Source organism: Podarcis liolepis, assembly GCF_965112155.1.
Source record: "Podarcis liolepis genome assembly, chromosome: 1".
In the NCBI taxonomy this organism is placed as follows: Eukaryota; Metazoa; Chordata; class Lepidosauria; order Squamata; family Lacertidae; genus Podarcis; species Podarcis liolepis.
In genome coordinates this window covers 138,579,953-138,602,183 of record NC_139554.1, presented here as the reverse complement: position 1 = coordinate 138,602,183, position 22,231 = coordinate 138,579,953, and the positions used below count along the sequence as shown (strand labels likewise).

Below are 22,231 nucleotides of genomic sequence, written 5' to 3'. Positions count from 1 at the left end.
GTAGAGGCACAAGTGAAGCCATGGTTCCGATGCCGATGTGGAGGCGATGGATGGAACACAGTGCTCTAGCCAGAACAGTCAGCTCTGAATTGGTTCTGTTCAGTGATTTCGCTCAGTGATTCAGCTCAGTGATTCAGCTCCGCTCAGAGGGTGGCTGCATCTGGCTGTGCTCTGTTGTCCATCCATCCCACCTTCGTTGCCAGTGTTAAGTTGTGGATGAACATATCAGATGACACAGCGATTCTTCAAACAGCTCTTGTCTATTCACAGGCCAGAACAGAACTGAACTGTAACAACTTTCTAAAACTATCCAATCACTGAATTACAGTATGTAGCCCAGGGTGAGAACTTCAGTACATAACAACCTTACTTGATGGTTTCTTTTGTGCAACCTATCTAGGCTGCCGTGTTTAATAAAATATTTGTTTTTAACTTGCATGCTTCATTGTATAAACATAGATGGACATTTTTACTTGTGAAAGAGACCTTGAGCCTTGTAGACGGGTGCAGCAACTGTAGTGAAATTGAGCATTTTTTATTTTTTACTTTGAGGTGGTTATAGAGTGGGTTTATTTACAACTGAGAGGCCCTGGATTATTAGTGGAAGAGCAGAAGGTCCCAGGCTGAACTGCTGACATTGCCAGTTAAAAATGCTTCTGAGTTGCCAGCCTGGGAAATGACCATTTTCTGAATCATAGCTCTCATCCTCCCCGACCAGTGACATAGGCTGGCTGAGGTTGATAGGAACTAGGAGTTCACCATTGTCTGGTGGACAGTGGCAGAATTTCACCTGCTTTAGAGTGGACTGTACTGAGTTAGGTGGATGAAAAGTCTGACTTCGAAGCAAAATGGATTTGGGGGGCAACCACACTATATGCCTCATCTTTCTCACATGGTTATGATCAATATGCTTTTATTTGGGGTGGGGTGAAACAAGTTACCAAGATCTACTTGTTAGAGATGCTCCAACGGTGCAGGAGATGTTACTTAGTGTTTGAAGATCTCCCCCCCCCTTTTTTTTGCTCCCCAGATGTAGAATTGATGGCTGTTACATGTCGGCCATTTTATCTGCCTAGAGAAGTAACTGTCATAATTATTATAGCTGTTTATATCCATCCGATGCTAATGTCAGTGCAGCGCTTTCTAAGCTATATGACGTCATTTCTAAGCAGCAGCAACTCCACCCAGAGGGTGCCCTTGTTGTGGCAGGGGACTTCAATCAAGCCTGCCTAAAGACAGTTTTTCCTAAGTTTGAACAGTTTGTGAAATTTCCCACTAGAGGACAGAATATTCTAGATCTCACGTATTCCAATTTGAAACAGGCATACAGGCATACATACCCTTCCCCCACTTAGGCTCATCTGACCATTCTTCAGTTTTTCTATGTCTGAAGTACATCCCTCTCAGGAGAAGAATTCAGCCGTTTATAAAAACAGTTAGAATTTGGCCAGAGGGTGCTCTTAGTCAGCTCCAGGATTGTTTTGAGAGCACTGATTGGAGTGTGTTTGAACATCAAGATATGCATAGTGTCAGAGCTGCTTGAAGATCCTAGCTCACAGAGGATCACGCTAGCCAGCGATCATTAAGTAAAAGTCTTTATTGAATTACAGTTTCCATTCTCACGCTGCTGCGCGCAACTCTACGTCTAGTAGCTAGATCGGCGAAGCTCCGTCTGAGTCTCCGCCCCGTGTGCACCAACTTAATATCCTAGCCTTGCTCCACCTTTTCCGCCTGACTGTCCTCCTCTGGGTCCCTCTACCCCCCGGGGCTTCTTCCTTCCGGGATTCTTCTGACGCTGACCCGGACCCTCCTGCCTCCTTGCGCCGGGCTTTAGGACCTGGTTCCCTTTCGGGGCTGCTTACTGCGCCGCCTTCCTCTGCATTTGAACTTGGCGCGCGCGCCCAACCTTCCACTTTCCTCTTAACCGTTTCTTCGCTCCCCGATGGAGGTGTGGCCACTCCTGACTCATGCCCTCCCTCCTGTGGTGAGCTGCCAGCGCTTCCCCCCTGGCTCCTTTCCTCTTCCCTGCTTCCTGGCGGTGACGCTGGTCCCGATTTCCAGCTGCTCCCCCCTGAGTCCCCTCTGGCTCTATCTTCCTGGGGTGCCCCCCTAGACTCCCCCCTTGCCCTGGCCACTGGTGCTCCTTTCTGTGAATCCTCTGATTCACTGGAAAGACTAGGAGATCTCGGGTCGTCGTCATCACTCATCTTTTCTTCTGCCTCCTCCCCTTCGCTCTCTGTTTCCTCCCTTGCCCGTGCCTCTGCTCCTAAACCCCTGACACATAGATACACAGATACTATACTTTCCTATATTAAAGTGTGCACTGACAAGGTAACATTGCAGAGATGCATTCGAGTCTATGGGAACTGTAAACCATAGTTGACTGCTGAAGTAAGAACACTCCTGAAAATCCGGGATTCTGCCTTTAAGACAGGGAATATAAACATATACAGAGAAGCGAGAACAAATCTCAAAAAAGGCATTAAGGCAGCAAAACAACAGCATAAGCTTAAGGGGGGGAAATTATTTAGCCGATAACAACATGGAACAAGTGTGGCAACGACTGCAGCACCTAACCAGCTACAAGGGCAATACAAGGAACATGGTTAAGGCTGGTGATTCATTGGCAGAGGAGCTGAACATCTTCTTTACTCAGGGTGCAGTTGGTAGGGTTTTATCTTCTAGGGATAATTACCCTATTGAACTTTCACCTCTTCCCCATACCATTCTGACCCAGGAGTCCTGGCCCAGGGATGACTTGTTAGTGAGGGGGTCTTACCCCTCTATTGGGGAGGCTAGTATGGGGTCTGGGATTCCCACTATTGAAGGGCTAGGGAAGAATGGTGGTGGGGCTAGATATCACTATCGGTGAAGGGTTTTGAGATGCAGTGATGCTCAAACCCATTCAAATCTTTTTAAAATAATAATAATATTTATTAATAATTTCAAAATTACAGAAAAGAAAGAAAAAAATTAAAAACAACACTACAATACATGGAAAAAAAACAAGAAAAAAACAAGACATAAAAACCAATGCAACAATACAGCAAAAAGATAAAAAAGAAGGGGAAAAAAAGACACAAATCCCATATTACATATCTTTAACTTGCATTTGCTTGTTTCATTGACCTCCTCACACCTCCCTTTTTGTATTCTAGTTTAATTGATTATTTCCGCAAATTCTTTCCATCTTTCTCAATTTTTACTAAATAATTTATCTTAACAATTTAACCTATTAATTAACACAACAAATCCTTTCCATCCTTTCCCCATATTCTGTTATTCAAATTACCTTAAGTTATTTAACCTTATCTTACCAAAAAAATACTTTAGAGCTTAACGCTTAATGCTCAATTATACATAACTCCTGGTATCTTCTCTACTAGAGTCATATAGTTTCATTCCAACATTTTCCCTAACGTTCATTAATTTTAGGCTAATTCCCTAGGGAATTTATATATATATATATAAATTTTCTTCCAATCTTCATCCAACATCTCTTCTTCCTGGTCTCGGGTCGTGTCAGTCCTTACTGTCCATTCCATCTAGTCCATCAACCTGGTAATCTAATGTCCGAGGCCCTTAAGTCTCTTCCATGTCCCTTCTGCAGATCTTCTTCTTGTTTATACCTGCACTTTTCCTTGTCTTTTGTTGGTCTCTTTCTTAGTTTCTTTCCTTTCTCGTTGGGGAGTAGGTCTCTGGGGGATTCCAACCCAAAATTATCTCCGTCTCCCTTCATCCAACCAGCCCATTCCCCAGAGTCCCACTCCCCACAGTCATCAATATAGTCCAAAAAATATTTAAAAACATATTTCGAGGTCTCTCCAAAGATAAGAACCTCCTCAGCTCCAGACTCCCCCTGGCCGACTCCAACTTCAATCTTCAAAGACAGCAACTTATGCTCCTGTAGGGCCTCGGGTCTCTCCATTTGTATTATTTGAGGTGCAACCGCAACCTCCTCCATTATCTTCTGCACTTGCCCAATCAGTACAGGTTCCTGAGTTGGTCCCTGAATAGTTTCTGTATCAATATTCCCTGTTTGTCCACAGTTATTAACCACAACAGTCATCACATCCATTTTCTCATTCATCAAATCCATCTTCTCATGCATCTGTTCCAGCAAGGCACTTGTCTTGCATAAAGCAAGCACCAAAACTTCCTCCCAGCTCATATTTAGTCAAGGTCAAAAAGGACTGGTCCCACGATTTTAATTTGACAGCTGTAGAGTCCTCAAGTAGACTGCAGCAACAATTTAGCAAGCTCCCTCTAGAGGAGACAATTTCTATTTGTATCCATTTTTTTTAAGGCAAGTCCAGCAAAGGAAAATTCCTTTCATTTTTCAGATATTTTGTTTCTTTAGAATGCAGAAGGCAACATTGGAATCAATTTATTTCTCTTTAGCTATCTGTCAAAGTATTCCATTCACAGTCAATGAACCTCTCCAAGAATTTCTGCTCTGACACCCCGTTCCCAGGTTAGAGACGGTGGAAACTTATCTTTCTTCACTCCCTCTCCTGCAGGCGTTAAACAAAGTCCCCCCCTTTTTCTCCTGCTTTCAAGGGGGTTTCAGTAATTATAAATGAAGGAAATTTAAACTTTCAGTAATTATAAATGAAGTAATTATAAATGAAGGAAATTTAAACTTTTTAAACGACTTTCCAGGCTTTAGCTTACAAGGTTTTTGCTTCAGTCTATGTACAAAAAGCGGAAGGCAGACTTCCTGTTTTGAACCTTCCCGCTTCGGTGCCAAATTAAGATATTTCTTGATCCAATTTTCCATTTCTACTCACGGGTACTTATTTTAAATCCAATTGTCCACAGGAAAAAGTCAGCGCTCTCCGGCAATGGCTGTGCGGCTTCACTCCGTGAAAGTAGCAATCAGTTCGCAGCACCGCGCCGCTCACCCCACTTCACTCCGGAGCCCCAAAATGGGGTTCCTGGTACGTAGGGGGGCGCTCCTGGTGCCCTGCCGAACCCCACGTTCCCAGGCTTCCTCCGCCTGGGATTTCTAGCGGGTCCCCACCTTCGCCGTGGCAGGAAGACCCAGTTTCCACGGAGCCAGTTCCTCCGGTCGGAGGAACTCCGCCATTCGCCGATGGCGCTAACCCAGAAGTCCACAAACCCATTCAAATCTATGCCCCATCCCAAGGGACAGGGGTAGGGCGAGCAGGGATTACCCACCTCCATCATTGGTGTTGTGCAATGCCAGGTCCATAGGCAATAAAACTGCCACCATGTGTGACTTTATTGTCTCGCAGGGGATTGACCTGGCTTGTGTGACAGAGACCTGGGTATGGGACCCAGTGCACCGGCAGCCACCCTGTCAGACCTGTTGGAGGTGGTGGCGGGCTGGGCCTTGGAGTTCCCAAGACTATTGGATTTGGGAGACTTCATCGTCCATGCCAATGCTGCCCCCTCCTCACAGGCTCTGGACCTAGTGACCTCCATGGCAACACTGGGGCTCTCCCAGTTTGTTTTGAGCCCCACCCATCAAGCAGGCCACACGCTGGATTTGATCTTTGGTGCTGGCATAAATGTGATCATGCTCCCCCCCTGTGGAAGTGCCATGGTCTGATCACTACACTCTGAAAGCCAAGATTGACTTCCCGCTCCTCCCCTGCTTGGGTGGCGAGCCTATTTGGGCTCGCCTGCGAAGGTTGATGGATCCTGATAGATTACGTCAGGCCTTGCGGGACCCTGCTCCTCCTGGAACTCATTAGATGACCTTGTTGAGGACTGGAATAATCAGCTCTTGGCGGCCATCGATGAGATTGCGCCTAAGCACCCTCTGCGACCCCGTCGAAACTGGGCCCCTTGGTTTACCGAGGAGTTCCGGAAAATGAAGCGGGATCTCAGACAGCTAGAGCAAGTATGGCAACGGATTTGTGACGGAGCTTCAAGAACATCTTATAGGATGCTTATGAAAGCCTATGAGATGGCTATGAAAGCTGCTAAGAAATCTTACTTCGCAGCTTCCATTGCATCTGCTAGCTTTCGCCCAGAATAATTAGGTTGTTAACGTCCTTAGGAGGACAACCAAATTTAAGCACAAATTCGACCCACAGCTGTGAGGCATTTGCGAGCTTTTTTGCGGAGAAAGTCCTGTTGCTTTGCCGTGACCTCCCTGCCAAGTTAGATACAGTGACAGAACTGGAGGCCCCTCGACTGACTTCGGGTCCAGTGTTAGACAATTTCGATCAGATACTCCCTGCTGATGTGGATAGCTTCCTCCAAGCTGGTAGGCCCACCACCTGCCTCCTCAATCCGTGCCCGTCTTGGCTGATTAGGGCATGCCCAGATATCACGCAGACCCCCCTGGTTGAAATTATCAATTTGTCCCTTGGCACGGGGACATTCCCAGGGGAGCTGAAGGAAGCAATGGTGCATCCACTCTTAAAGAAAACTTCACTAGATCCTTTAGATCTACCCAATTACCGCCCAGTTTCAAATCTCCCATATCTGGGTAAAGTAATTGAGAGAGCAGTTGCTGAACAGCTTGGTAGGTTTCTGGAGGAAACATCAGCTTTATGTGTAACACTTGTCTTTCTTTCATCTTCTCCCTTCTTACATCAGCCAATTTATGAGTTCTAAATTTGCTTGGAGGAACTATGTCTCTTACTGTAACTGCAAAGTGCTCTAATAAATTAATTATCAGAATCCTTTTATTGAGTGTGTTTTATTGTATTTTGATAAGAATGAAGGTTCCTGAGATTCCTCAGAGGTGAAGTAAGGTCTTGGAATGGAGAAAGTGAAAATGTTCATGAAGAAGTGAGGGACGGAAGGAAGGATACACTCCTCAAGAGGGAACACAGACTTGGGTCAACCGTTTGGACCTCTAAATGTCAGCCCTGGCTAACATAGTAACATGCTGAAGATCCTCCATCTGCAACAGAACATTTATAGGATCCCAACTTAACAAAGCTCAAGATTTTAGGTCAAGACCTACAGCTTTCACACAGTACAAGATGCTGTACAAACTGCGTTCTCTATATGCATGTATCACCTCAAGACTCTTCAGTGGTTTCTATTATGTGAATCACCACAAGACAAGATGCAATCTTAAGCGGTTTCTCTGGTAGTAACACTAAATTACGGGCAAATCCGTTTGCAAGTTTTTGAATCTGAAGGCAATCAGTTATGCTTTTTGAAAGCACTAATTACTATCTGTGTTAATATACCTGCCAACAAACAACTGTTTAATATAGATCAGAATGATGGAGGGCATCAAAGTTTTCTTCCCTGTGACAGATTATGGGCAATAAATCTTGTCACATCACTAAAGCCATGCAGCAGATGATGGATTAACTCCCCTTCAACAACCTGCCTCAGTAGCAGAAACAGCTTTTTTTTGGGGGGGGGGCAGACCATTCTTTGAGCTTGTTTTTGCGTGGCATGGCTCTGATGTTGGGAAAGATTGAGGGCACAAGGAGAAGGGGACGACAGAGGACGAGATGGTTGGATAGTGTCTTCGAAGCTACAAACATGAATCTGACCAAACTGCGGGAGGCAGTGGAAGACAGAAGTGCCTGGCGTGCTCTGGTCCATGGGGTCACGAAGAGTCGGACACGACTAAACAACAACATGCCATATTTTGGGCCAATATCCACTGTACTGTAGTGAAGGACTTTTGTACAGTACAAAATCAGGCTGAAGATGCACTTGTGTATCTTTAGATTTATATCACTACAGCAATAGCCATATTTATCTGTAATAGAATTTACACTTAGCAAGAGGCCAGGCGTGTAATTCATAACTGACTTATTTCAGAGCAACCCAGCTAATTTTAATAGGATTACTCTGTAATAATTGTAGCCTGATTGTGCATATTTATGTATTCTCCAGGCTTACGAAAATCATACATTAAAACTAAGGACCTAATTCATTTTAGTCGGTGGCAACACATACATATTCAAAGAGTAGAACATCGCAACCTGGAATATTTCATACCAATTGTTTAATTTGACACATAATTTCTCTCAATTGGCCTGCACACTCATTCGCTGATATCATTCTATAACCATTCTGGATTATTTAAAGAGTTTTCCAGTCTGTGACAATCCATCTTTTCACAAGGATGTCAGCATTCCATAAAAATGCCTCTTGCAACTTGCTGATATCTGAAAAACTGTATGACTATTCAATTATACATAATTTAAATAACAACAACAAAATAAATTAGTTTTAGCTTGTGTAAATCATTCTGAAGAATCCCAATGTACTTGAAAACCACACATTGGGCATATTTTATCCTCTTGCAGCATGATATATACCCACTGCTGAAGTGAAACTCATCAGTTCAAGAATACCTCTCAACCGGGCAAAATACTTTATCTAACTGAAGAGGAATTTTAGTACCACTGGAAGAATATCTCCCTATACTACTAATCCTCTGTCTCCCCCACCCCTTTTAAGTTACCCTTCAGACAGAGAGCCCGCTCTCCTTTACAGATGGTGAGAAACTTCATGACAGTGTACTTTACCAAGCCACTCAGCACCCATGACTTCAGATCATAGGTTGCCACTGTCAACAAAGTAACAGCAAACTATAACCGTGGAGCTCATGCATGAGAAGCAACAAAGGAAGAAGCTCGGGAGCCTATAGTGGACATTCCTGGTCACCAAACCATGGCTTGGCACTTTGTATGAATTAAACCATTGTTTTATATTTCCATGCAGCTATTTACCTACTGGTATGTTGTTCTTTTAAAAGCATAGCTGCTAACGGAATTTGTTTCTAAAAAACAATTATGGGATGAGCTTCCAATATAAGTAGTCCATAAAAATTATAAACTGGTAAGAACCCGACACACTTTTCTACTGCATCACTTTAAGCCTGTCCAGTATCCATGCTTGCTGCTTTGATAGGGAGCTTTAATCTTGACTCACTTTTTATTCATGAAAATGATTTTCTGTTGTGTTCAACTCAGGAATACAGAAACCCTGACGGATCCAAGCTACCATGGACAGATCCTCACACTGGTTAACCCCATAATAGGGAACGGTGGTGTCCCAGATACTGCTGCTTTGGATGAAATGGGCCTCAGCAGGTTCTTGGAGTCTGAAGGCATTAAGGTAAGCATCAGCGATATCAGAAAAGTCTCTCTCTCTCTATTGAGGGGCAAGGTTCCCGATTGTTTAGCTAATAAGTATATTGGTGGGACACGGGTGGTGCTGTGGGTTAAACCACAGAGCCTAGGACTTGCCGATCAGAAGGTTGGCGGTTCAAATCCCCGCGACGGGGTGAGCTCCCATTGCTCAGTCCCTGCTCCTGCCAATCTAGCAGTTCGAAAGCACATCAAAGTGCAAGTAGATAAATAGGTACCTCTCCGGAGGGAAGGTAAACGGCATTTCCGTGCGCTGCTCTGGTTCGCCAGAAGTGGCTTAGTCATGCTGGCCACATGACCCGGAAGCTGTACGCCGGCTCCCTCGGCCAGTAAAGTGAGATGAGCACCTCAACCCCAGAGGCGGTCACGACTGGACCTAATGCCCTTTACCTTTACCTATATTGGTATCCCTCATAGTCCTTCTGTAAGGTATATGAGATCATCTAGAAATGTATCCTTTGTATCCTTCTGATACAAACTCAAAGTGAAAACGTTTCTGAGTGTCAAATTCTTTTGGTTCGCTGTAAAACAGACTTCAGGTTATAATTTAAAATTACATTTTACAGTCAGATTTGCTGTCATTCTTCATAGGTTTCAGGCTTGCTGGTGTTGGATTATAGCAATGAGTACAGTCACTGGCGAGCTGTCAAGACCCTCGCAGAATGGCTGAAAGAGGAAAAGGTGAGGAATATTTTTTGGATAACCAAGAGCAAATCACTTGCTGCAGTGGAACTAGTTTTTAAAACCATTTGACATTGAATGGCTTGAGCATCGTTATTCAAAATTATTGTTCAGTTGTTGCTTTTTTTGAGATGCCTACCTGTTACACTAAAACAGGGGTCAGCAAACTTTTTCAGCAGAGGGCCTGTCCACGGTCCCTCAGACCTTGTGGGGGGCCGGACTATATTTTCAAGGAAAAAAATGAATGAATTCCTATGCCCCACAAATAACCCAGAGATGCATTTTAAATAAAAGTACACATTCTACTCATGTAAAAACACGCTGATTCCCGGACCATCCGCGGGCTGGATTGAGAAGGCGACTGGGCCGGATTTGGCCCCCGGGCCTTAGGTTGCCTACCCATGCACTAAGACAACTCTAGAAATCTTTGTCTTCAGCAGATATTTGCAAAACTTGTAACAAAAGTTGCATTTTCACTCCCTTCCACTCCGGTTCATTGATTAGTACATTTGGAATGTCAGGTTATATTTTCAAATGGTTGAGCTGTCGGCCCTGTAACCTGTGATATTTTTGAAAGAGAATTCTCTCAAGGAGCACTACAGATTTAAACTGGTTTAATCTATATGTTCCCTCCCCACCAAGGAACCTCGAGAGTTGCTTAGATGGAGCACATAGGGGGAGCTAGCTTTCACAAGAGAAGTTTCTCTCTAAACATATTGCCAAATTCAGTTTCCAAGATGCTTTGGTAGAAGATATGGAAGTTAGTACTTTAAAGTCAATTTAATGTTGTAATGTGGACATGCCCAATAGGAAGCATGACGGTTAAGCACAATGTTTTCCCTACGTAGAAGTTATCTCACACAAGAATAAAGTAAACATAATATTCAACATGTAATACTGGCATGGCAAAACTATCACATGGTGACTGTTGCAAAAATAACGTAAGAATTGGACTTTAGAGAGCATGATTCGTAGACTCTGCTAAAATGTTGCTTCTGTTTGAGATCACTGCTAGTTTTAACGGGAGCTTTTCTGAACATCGGGCACTACATCTTTACCCTAATGCAAGGATTAGCACTAGTACAAAGGGATTTGCCCTTATCCTCCATGCCCCCTTGTATATACCACCCCCAAATTGGGATGGTTGGAAGAACAGATCTAGAGGGAGCGTGGGGGCAGAGAGGAGGAAAACAATCTGTTGCACAAGAAGAAATTGTGCTGATGGAACATTCCCCTTTAGTGTTGCATTGAATATAACTTAGGATTTCCAGGATGGTCTTCCACAAAGGGAGCTAGTTTCAGTATTCTGTTGGGAATGTAACTGACTTAGGTTTCTAAATTCTAATCTGCCTGTATCTGTGTTTTTTTCAGGTCCCGGCACTTTATGGTATTGATACCAGGATGCTTTCTAAAATAATTCGAAACAAGGTAGATGAAAAACACAAATAGCTGTGCTGGTCCATTATAAAACAACAACAACAACACCACCACACTGGGCTACCACAATAAATCCTGTATCAGAACCAACTATAAATCACAAACTACTGTGCAAGCCTCTGAATTCCACAGAACTCTTCCTCTTGTTAGATATTAAGAAAAAGAAAGGGGAGCAAAAAAAGAAAAAAAAAGAAAGGGGAGGTTTGCTAGCTGATTATAGAGCATACAAAACTTTCTTAAGTCCTAAATGGACCTTGATTTTCCATTAATTTGCTTTATTTCTTTGTGGCCAAGCAGGCCACAATATACCCTTGAATCCCCATATTTCTCTCTCCTTCCTTCCTTCTTTCCTTTATTTCAAAGGGAAAGCTGAGTGCATGCTTAAATCTCTTCTGTTGAAATTCAGTGTTTCAACAGTCCTTTCTTATTAAAACAGCTAGCTAAAAATGTGAGTAATATCTGCAGAATTGAAAGAAATAGGAAATTTCTAAGGAGCTGAAGTGACCGTTTACAATGAGTAGAATTGCTGAGGGCCTTGTCAAACCACAAAGGCTCCTGGGAGACTGGAGGGGCATTGCTGCAGCCTGAGTGCTGGAAGAAAGACCTGCTCCCTGCGGAGCCGTAGCTGGGTGATGTTGCACCCCTGGCAGAACCATCCAGATTGCGCCCCCTAGCCATGGACAAGTTAGCTCTTCTTTCTGCCTCTCCTCTTTCTTGCAATGAGGATGTTAGTGGGAGTGGGAGTGGCGGGGGGGGGGAGCTCCACAGCAGTGGGACCGAGTTTGGTAGAAGCTCCACAGCAGCGGGACTGAGCTGCCCCACCCACCCCTTTGGTCTTTTCAGTGGTGGCGGTGTGCTGGGTCCCCTCGCTCTTTGGAGACGCCTCGCTCCCTAGCAACGTGGGTTGAGCTGTGGGGGGGAGATGGAGGAGAATGCTGGGGGTGAGCAGAAGGAATATCTGCAGGGGCAGCAGGTCGTGTGAGGGGGGAAATATGAGGGGCAAAACACACACAAGAGACATGGCTCCTTCCGCCACGGCGAGAGGTCCCAAGTCTGCCAGGTGGTGGGGAGCCACACACATCCCCTCACCGCCCCCTTTGCCCTGGACGAAACCGTTCACTCTCCTCCTAAAGCCCAGTGCCACCCTTAACAGAACTGGCATTCCATTAAGAGTCATACGCCAATATGCTGATAGACATTATCAGAAATGTACAGTGTCCACATAATGGACATCCATAAAATGGCAAAATGACAAAACCTCAAACAACCAACTTGGTGTGAATCAGGCAAAAGTGTGGAAAATTCTTGGGGCAGGGAGTTCAGATGGATCAAGATTATAAGATTAGTATTGAGAGCTGAATCATGTAAAAAATTGGTTCATTTATAGTTGGATATATATTTTTTAACAGCACCTTATTACTGCTCCTTAGTCAGGTTAGGTTGGTGCATTATAACTCAAAAAGGGCAGATTTTGCTGTTGGAATTTAGAGAAACCCTCAGTTGTCTTCATTCTCTCTTCTTTACTCAGTTTAGGCTGTCTAATTTTAAAAAGTTATAAAGTCGTTGGGTAACTGTTATGTACTGAAGTTCTCACCCTGGGCCAGCAGGGGGATACTGTAGATAGTTATGCAAATGAAGGATCGAAAGTGACATTCAGTGATTGGATAGTTTTTATGCAAATGAGGGATCAAAAGTGACGTTCAGTGATTGGGTAGTTTTAGAAAGTTGCTACAGTAACGTTGTACTGGAGTTCTATATAAGCAGGCTGGCTGAACCCTTCAGCCCTGTTCTGTTCTGGCCTCTGAATAATCAAGAGCTGTCTGAAGAATTGCTGTGTCGTCTGATATGTTCACCCACAACTTAACAGTAACTATTTCAGTTCCTAAGAAATTTTCTCCCCCCTTACCTGATGCCACTCTCCTTTCTTGTGTGCACTCATCTGTTGCTGCAGGCGCTGGAATGCGTTTCAGCTTGCATTAAGGCTGGTAGGTTTGCATGGGAAGAAAGTAGATAGAGAGTGGAACCTCCAAATTTCCTAGGCAGTCTTTCTGACCTAACCTGTGCTGACCTTCCTTCTGATGTTAGATTGAAACTCTCAGGACAGCTGACATACCGGTAACTTTGTATTCATCCTCCTTCTCAATCTCACCTCAGGAGAAGGGACGTTTTTCTTTTGTCTCTTTCTCTTTGTACCTCCAAGTTAGATAGATCTTGGATCTTTATTATCCAACATGTATTTCTTAATAGCTTTTTATTTTATACTAAAAGTCTCTTTGTGGTTACATCCAGGGTAAAATGTGTTCCTCTAAGCAGGGGTTTGGGGCAGTGCTCAGTTCAAGCTTCTACTGATGCACATAAATGACCTATGCTCATCATATGAGGCCTTGAATCATGTGCCTCCTCTTCAAGAGATCCAGGCCTTTTCTGTGGTGGCTCCCAGTTTGTTGTCATGTTATACATTTTGTGTTTTTATTTTATGTTTTATGTTGTAAACCATCCTGTGATCTTGGGATGAAGGGCAATTTATAAATTTAATAATGATAAAATATAAAATGCTATCATTTGTTTTATTTTTGTTCTCAACAGGGAACTGTTCTTGGGAAGATTGAATTTGAGGGTCAACCTGTGCAATTTTTGGACCCAAACAAGAGAAACTTGATAGCTGAAATTTCAACAAAGGTAAACATTCCACTTTTAGTGTGCTAGTCTCATTTCCTACAAATTTCATGACGAGTTTGACTAATGTGTATCTGCTAGAAACAGGCTTGGTTGGAGAAAGAGTAGGTCAGGTATGTTTAGCGTGTCTTCAAAGGTCTCTTAATGTAGGGACAGGGGAGCATGCCGGGGCAACTTCTGGGTGGCATTGCTAACTGAGTTGCTTCCAGTTAACTTGTTTTTGGGAGAGCTAGAATTCACTCCTGTGCTTAGGATTGAAGGAAGGGCAGTGCAACGGAGACTCTCCCTCCTCCTCATCTGCCCTTTGTGGATTATTTCCATTTAGTTTTCCTAAATAAAATTCAATTAGCTGACATATTATCAGGTAACATTTCCTAATTGTTAGAACTGGTCAGCTCTGGAATGAAGTATGCCATCTATCCGGAATAACTAAGGTCCAGAGAATCTCTGGCCACAGTGGCCTTAATGAAAATTGCCTCCTCCAAGTGCCTTCTTCATGCATTAATTGGATTTGAGCATTTTGTTTTTTGTTATAATATTTTTTATTGGTTTTACATAATTTTATACATTTTAGCTTTAACCATTTCAAGCATTACAATAAAAGGTTCTTTTGAACCTTCGGACTTCCTTCTCGCCCTCCATGGGTTCCATATTTAAAATAAAGTTTTCTGCAACTTTTACCATTATCCATCTGTTATATATCCGTAGTTATTGTAGTTAATTCCACATTACAAGTGTCATTGCATCCCTGCCAATGATTTTAACTGTTTACAGTGGTCTTTTAAATGAATTAAGAATTTACTCCAGTCTTTTAAAAATACTTGATCTTCCTGGTTTCTGATCTTCCCCATCAGTTTCGCCATCTCTGCATACTCCATCAGTTTTGTCTGCCATTCTTCTCTAGTTGGTAATTCTCCTTCCTTCCATCTCTGAGCTAGTAGCATTCTTGCTGCCATCATTGTATACATTAAAAGTATTTTATCCACTTTGGGTATCTCTTCACCTATAAACAAATGTACAGTGGTACCTCTGGATGTGAACGGGATCTGTTCCAGAGTCCCGTTTGCATCCAGAGCAGAATGCAACCCACGTCTGCACGTCTGCGGGTTGCAACTCGCCACTTCTGCGCATGCGCAAGTGGCGAAACCCAGAAGTAATGCGTTCTGTTACTTCTGGGTCGCCGCAGAGCATAACCTGAAAACGCTCAACCTGAAGCGACTTTAACCCAAGGTATGGCTGTATTTTTAAACATTTTCTTTAATTCATTCTATATCATTTCCCAGAAAGCTTTTACCAGTGTACATGTCCACTACATATGGTAAAAAGTACCCTCCTTCCCTTTACATTTCCAGCACAGATTTGAACTAGTTTGTACATTTTTGCAATTTTACTTGGTGTTAGATGCCAACAATAAATCATTTTCATATAATTTTATTTCAATGAACAGCACGGATTTGAGCATTTTGGTTACAGAGGCTGGTTATCCCACAGAATGTGAGGTTTACCATTTTTATGGTCTGGTTTGTATTATTAGATGTCTTACATATTACAATTCTCAGCATAATTTATCAGTGAGTAAGCTCCACTTACCTTGAGCAAATATTATTAGGGTCACCTTTTAGCAGGAGCCTTGTCTCCTATTAATTGAGTTGATATTCCCTTGGGTTTTTGATGTGATAAGAATAGTTGGCCTGTACAGAATAAAAGAGGACAATTTGTGGAATCTAGGGCTGGAACTTGGGGAGAAGCTGATTCAATCAAAACATTGTGGAATTGACCCCTTAATTTGATAAGAAATAATTTTGTGAAGTGGACCTGCCCCCAACTTTTCTTCTCCAAATGATTCTGCAGATTCTTCAGTATGTTTACTGAGTAAGTCCCATTAAGCTCAATGGAGCCTTGGATATTTAATTTAATAATAATAATAATAATTTATTTATACCCTGCCCATCTGGCTGGGCTTCCCCAGCCACTCTGGGCAGCTTCCAAAAAATATTAAAATACCGTAATTAAAAGCTTCCTTAACAGGGCTGCCTTCAGATGTCTTCTAAAAGTCTGGTAGTTGTTGTTCTCTTTGACATCTGGTGGGAGGGCGTTCCACAGGGAGGGTGCCACTACCGAGAAGGCCCTCTGTCTGGTTCCCTGTAACTTAGCTTCTCTCAGGGAGGGAACTGCCAGAAAGCCCTTGGAGCTGGACCGGAGATAATCGACCACTGCGACCAAGGCAGTTTCAGTCCCATGATGAGGCCTGAATCCCGACTGGAAGGGATCCAAATTAATTTTTCCCTCCCCCCCCAAAAAAAGCCATGAGATGAGTGCCTTCTCATTTTGCTTCGTAATTCTCAGTCAAAAAGGGGGGGGGGGAAGACTAAGGTTGTTTTTTTAAAAATGAAACCTGAGAGTCTGGGCTACTTTCTGCCCCTGGGCTTGGTACAGTAGTCCTGTCTGTACCTTTTCTTTGTGGACCTATTTGCCAGCCTTCTTCAATCACTTCCTTTTGGTTGGAGGAGTACTTAATATTGCACTACTTGAACAAAATGTGCTTCTGGGGAAAAAGATCCACCTGTTTTGTAAAGTGTTTCTTTTTCTTTTGGGTAGAGATTCTGCTGCAGTCCACTGTGTAGTGGTCCCAAGTGAGTAGCTTAGGAGAGGTGGACTTCTTGACTGTGTGGAAGCCATCAAATTCAAATAGCACCTAAGAATGGAGTTTTCTAGGAAAAACAAAATGGTGGCCATTCTGATACTGTTCCCCTCAGCCAAAAGAATTTCATTTCACCCTCAAAGTGTAACTGAAGTAAAACAGCTGATTCAGACCCCACCAAGTGTCCCTATTTTCCAGGGAAAGTCCAGGATTCACAGAAGCTGTCCCAGTTTCTGAGTTGATTGCCCCGCTCTTCCTTAGGGTGTCCCTATTTTCATTGGAGAAATGTTGGAGGGTATGCTGATTTCAAGGTGTGTGAAAGGTCTAAGAAATGGCTCCTGTCAATTCAGTCCAGCCCTAGTGGAATGCCTGATATCTAAAGCTATTTTATAGAATAAATAAGCAGCAGGAGTAGGTGCTGTTGATTGTCTGTGCCATTAACAAGAAGGGTTTGCTATAAAGATGCTGAAAATAGCATACATAAATGAGATATAAAAAGATTAACAGAACTCCTGTGATCTCATTATCTTTATAACTTTATTTTATAGGCTTATAAAGTAACATCACAAATAAAGCTGACAATTAACTAAGCTCTTCAGTGGTGGTAATTATGGGACATGATAATCTATGTCCTAGCAAACAACTGTTTCCATGTAAATCAAAATGTGGTAGCATTTTAAGAGTTTTCTTATCAACGGTAGGTTAGAAAGGATTTTTTTTTAATTTATGCCTTTGAAACTGCAATAGGCTACATCTTGCAGAATAGATTAATTCAGTTGGAAGCTTCTCAGCTTTGTCTGCAAGAAGTTTGCTATTGACTTAGGAGAGTTACATTTGGGTTCCCACAAAAAGATAACCAAAATTGTGTACAGTGGTACCTCAGATTAAGTCCTTAATTCGTTCCGGAGGTCTGTACTTAACCTGAAACTGTTCTTGACCTGAAGCACCACTTCAGCTAATGGGGCCTCCTGCTGCCACCGCGCTGCTGGAGTACAATTTCTGTTCTTATCCTGAAGCAAAGTTCTTAACCTGAAGCACTATTTCTGGGTTAGTGGAGTCTGTAACCTGAAGCGTATGTAACCCGAAGTACCACTGTATTTCTGAAGATATAATATATTATTTCCATACAATATTAATTAGGAGCCAGATTATTTCCTTATGTTTTGGTCCTGCCTTTCTTCCGTCATGGAACCCAAAGTGGCATAAGCCTAGTTCTCCGGTGGTCAGCCATCCAGGCACTGACCAGACCAAGGCCTGCTTAGCTTCAGCAAATCAATGGCTTCATGTACCTTCAGACCATATCCTGCAACCACATCTCATTATTCTGGCCTTTCTTCACGTACATGTACAAAACAAAGGGTAGAAGTTTGATGTTTACATTAAATAGTTTGCACTGTCGAGGATTGCTGAATCAACATACAGTCCACAACATGTGGAGAGCTGGACACCATGGACTAGAGCGTTATGTGTCTATAGTTCTTGGCTGGGGAATGATTCACTAGAACTCTTTCTTCCAGTAACAGCAGCGCTGCTAGGCAGCTGGGCCATGCAGTGATAGGATTCCCATATGCCTGCAGTTTGGTAGGAAGCTACATAGAATGAGGAAGCTAGAATGTGTCCGCTCAGCAGCTTTGAGTGCTGTGTGATGCAACCGTGTTGAAGCTCAGGCTGTATATTTAGATTTGCATGAAGGACTTGTGTTTTAATAGCATCCGTGTACCCTTCAAATAAGACTTTCCTGAGCGAAGCTTCTGTTTTCCTCCTGAATAGTGGGAGCTCACCTGTGAAATGATTCAGTTAGGAGATTATCATCTTATCATGGAGCCTTCCAGCTGTGAAATATCTGCATGCCAAAAGAGCCTGATTAAAAGGGGGTTATTAAAAGAATAAAAATAGTTTGCTCAGCAGTAGATCAGACATGGACTTTGGAAAGTGTGCATTTTAAAATAGCAGCTGTCTCAGGTTCAGTGGGTTTGATGAGGAAGAAGAATGCTGAGTTGCTCATTGCTGGAAAACATTCTTGGTTACCCAGGAGTAGGCGCAAGGGTGCAAAAGGTATTATAAATAGGCATCTAAGAATCCACAGGTTGGTCAAATGGTCTGTACCAATGTGGGGCAATAAATGGTGAACAGCAAGCTTATGAAGCTAATTTTCCACAAAGTCTGCTGAAAAAGAAAACAACATAAATCATGATAGAAGTATATAAAATCATGAATGGTATGGCTGTGGAGAAAATGGTATAGAGAATTTTCTTGTAATACTAGGGTCACTCAATGAAATTAACGGGCAGTAGATTCAGAAGAGCCCCAAAAGTTCTGCTATACACAACACATAATTCCCTTGAAGTTCACTGCCTCAGTTTGTGATGAATAGTGTGGGATGGGTTTAATGGATAGGAGAGGATATATTAATTGCAGTTCTTCTCCAAGTGCCCACATTCAGGGGTTGAACAGAGTTTCAAAATCCCATCCTTGGCAGCAAAATTAAAAGCATAGGAATTAGGCTATAAAAACTTGTTTTGGTCAAGTCCAGCTATGAAGTAAGTTGGCTCTCTCTTTCTTCCCCTGGTTAACAAAGAATCAGTCAACAACTTGGAAAGTAAGTTTAAATATATAATTTACTTACTTCTAATCTTGCATTAGAGGGATGCGGGTGGCGCTGTGGTCTAATCCACTGAGCCTAGGGCTTGCCGATTAGAAGGTCAGCAGTTTGAATCCCCGCGATGGGATGAGCTCCCGTTGCTCAGTCCCTGCTCCTGCCAACCTAGCAGTTCGAAAGCACGTCAAAGTGCAAGTAGATAAATAGGTACCGCTCCAGCGGGAAGGTAAACGGTGTTTCCGTGCGCTGCCTGGTTCTCCAGAAGCGGCTTTGTCATGCTGGCCACATGACCTGGAAGCTGTATGCCAGCTCCCTCAGCCAATAAAGCGAGATGAGCTCTGCAACCCCAGAGTCAACTGCGACTGGACCTAACTGTCAGAGGTCCTTTACCTTTAGGCATGTGCCTAAAGCTGGAGCAGACAGAGGCATGTCTGCATCCAACGCTGGTCAAAGGGAGAAAGAGGGGAAACAGGAAGTACAATATGCACTTTCAGGAGAGGAAATGAGCCCCCTCTATCAATTGTATTTCTGTGGTCTGAGTATCTGCCTACCAGCAACACAGCTCTGTGGACTCAGCCCCTTCTCATACTAACTAGCAAGAATATCCCTTACTTAGGGTTGGCTGCTGATCTCCCACAAATAGGTAGCCACCAGCTTAGATGTTTAAAGGGTGATTAGAAATATTTTAGGGATGCGGGTGGTGCTGTGGGTAAAACCTCAGCACCTAGGACTTGCCGATCGCATGGTCAGCGGTTTGAATCCCTGTGGCGGGGTGCGCTCCCGTCGTTCGGTCCCAGCGCCTGCCAACCTAGCAGTTTGAAAGCACCCCCGGGTGCAAGTAGATAAATAGGGACCGCTCTGACGGGAAGGTAAATGGCGTTTCCGTGTGCTGCGCTGGCTCGCCAGATGCAGCTTGTCACGCTGGCCACGTGACCCGGAAGTGTCTGCGGACAGCGCTGGCTCCCGGCCTATAGAGTGAGATGAGCGCACAACCCTAGAGTCTGTCAAGACTGGCCCGTACGGGCAGGGGTACCTTTACCTTTACCTTTAGAAATATTTTATGGCAGATAGGTTTATTAAGAGATGCATATGTATATTATTAGTGGCTAAAACATTTCTCCCTCTCGTTTTATTTTCCATTAGTTTAGCTTTTTGTTAAATCAGATATAAGCCCTTTTGTATTATTGGTGGTAACACACCATAGAATAATAATAATAATAATAATAATAATAATAATAATAATAGTCAGCCATAATATCCAAATGGTACTTCCATGTTCAAAGATGGTATATCTCAGAGTATCAGTTTCTGATGATAACAGTGGGGAAGAGCTGCTGCCCTTCACATTCTACCTGGGTGGCCACTGCTGGAAATAGGTCAGATGGGCCCTGGATTGAATCCAACATGGTTCACATACTATGTATTTGCTGAGAAGGAACTAAAGATTCCTTCATCTTTTTCTTAAACAGAAAATTAGAATTAGACTGTTAGAATGGGGGGAAAGGCCCAAAATAATAATAAAGAGAATCTAATGGCAAATGTATGAATTTGAACACTAGAATAAACTTTAATTAATAGTTGTAAAGGGTTACAAGCACCCTGTCACCATTATGTATGTGTTTATTTGTTGCTTTTTAAACTGAAGTGTCTCAAATTGACTTGCATAATAAGAATAGATATAATGAAAAAACCCCCATAAAAATCAAATATAAAAGCAGCAACAAAGCAAGACCTAAAGTTCTCTCTCTCTCTCTCTCTCTCACACACACACACACACACACACTGCACTGAGTAAATAATGTTATTAGTGGCTAAAAACAAGTAATGATTTTGCCATAGCTGCTTCCATGGGGAGAGCATTCCTTAAGTAGGGAACCACCACTGAAAAGGCCTATTCTTGTGCCTTCACTCTCCACACCTCCCTTGGGCTTTAGATGATGAGCACAATGTCCGGTTTGCTTCATGTGGGGAAAGACAGTCTTTTTGGCATTGGGATTCTGAACCACATAAGGTCAAAAACTGCACTTTGAATTGAGCCCAGAAACTATTGAGGCAAAACACAGAAATTCTGATTGGTAAACCATGGAAACAACCAATTTATCAGGCACGACTGTTGTTATGGAAAATACAAACTAAAATTAGTTTTAAACTTTGCCTACAATATAATAAATATTTGGGAATCCACAAAATCATGGACACACTTTAAATAAGTTAACATTTACCAATGATGAAAAACATTTAAAAAGATATTGAAAGAAGGTCAAAGACACTCATCTCTTGGATGAGTAGAGTATCGCCAATCAAAATGAGGATATTGCCAAAATTTTGTTCCAAATTCTGCCTGTATGTAGTTCAGCAAAGACCCCCAAGAAATTTCAAAAAAAGAAGGGGGGAAAAAGATTGTAAGCTTCATTCACCAAGGCAAGAGACTTAAACTTCAACTGACTGTATTGTATCAACATTCCCAGAGAGGGAGAAATGAGCCCACCACATTTGCAAAGATACCATGATGCAGCCCATATAGAAAATGTCATCAGCATGATAAACAATGTAAAAAAGATCTGGATAGAATTGGAATTTGATAAACCTCTGCAACACAGAATACCAGGTTCATAGCAAAACTATCTTAGAAATGATAACAAACCCATTTGCCAAATGGAAGGAGAAAGTATTGTACAGATAGATTCCCTTTTATGAAATTGATATTTCACCCACAGCAGGGCAAATCATGGGAAGAATCATGGGGGGATGCAGGGTGAATTGGCTGTTAATTCTATCTGGTGATACATTCTATCTCAGGTTCAGTGTTTATATCTCAAGCAATTAGACCATTGACACAATTTGAAAAACTGATTCTGAACATGGCTGAACAACGGACAATGCTTGGCTATTAAACAAAATTGAGAAAAAGACCTATGCTTAGAAATCGAAGAAGCAGATTGGAACAATCTATGGACAGCCCCCCCCCCCAATCCCCATCTGCAACCCGCATCAGATAAAAATATTTCTATATAGATATCATCTAACACCTGTAAGACTCAGCTACATTGATAAACCAATATAGATGGAAAGGCTGCAAGGTAACTGGTACAA

The 22,231-nt window shown here is 42.7% G+C and overlaps 1 protein-coding gene across 2 annotated transcripts in view; it reads left to right on the top strand.

Moving 5' to 3' along the window:
• Positions 1-22,231, top strand: part of CPS1 (carbamoyl-phosphate synthase 1) — a 187,398-nt gene that overhangs the window by 42,186 nt on the left and 122,981 nt on the right. For both annotated transcript variants that reach the window (XM_083471970.1, XM_083471969.1), the window contains exons 3-6: positions 8,928-9,072; positions 9,696-9,785; positions 11,157-11,213; positions 13,809-13,901. In XM_083471970.1, coding sequence (XP_083328096.1) covers positions 8,928-9,072; positions 9,696-9,785; positions 11,157-11,213; positions 13,809-13,901 — 385 coding nt within the window. The remainder of the gene's footprint in view (positions 1-8,927; positions 9,073-9,695; positions 9,786-11,156; positions 11,214-13,808; positions 13,902-22,231) is intronic.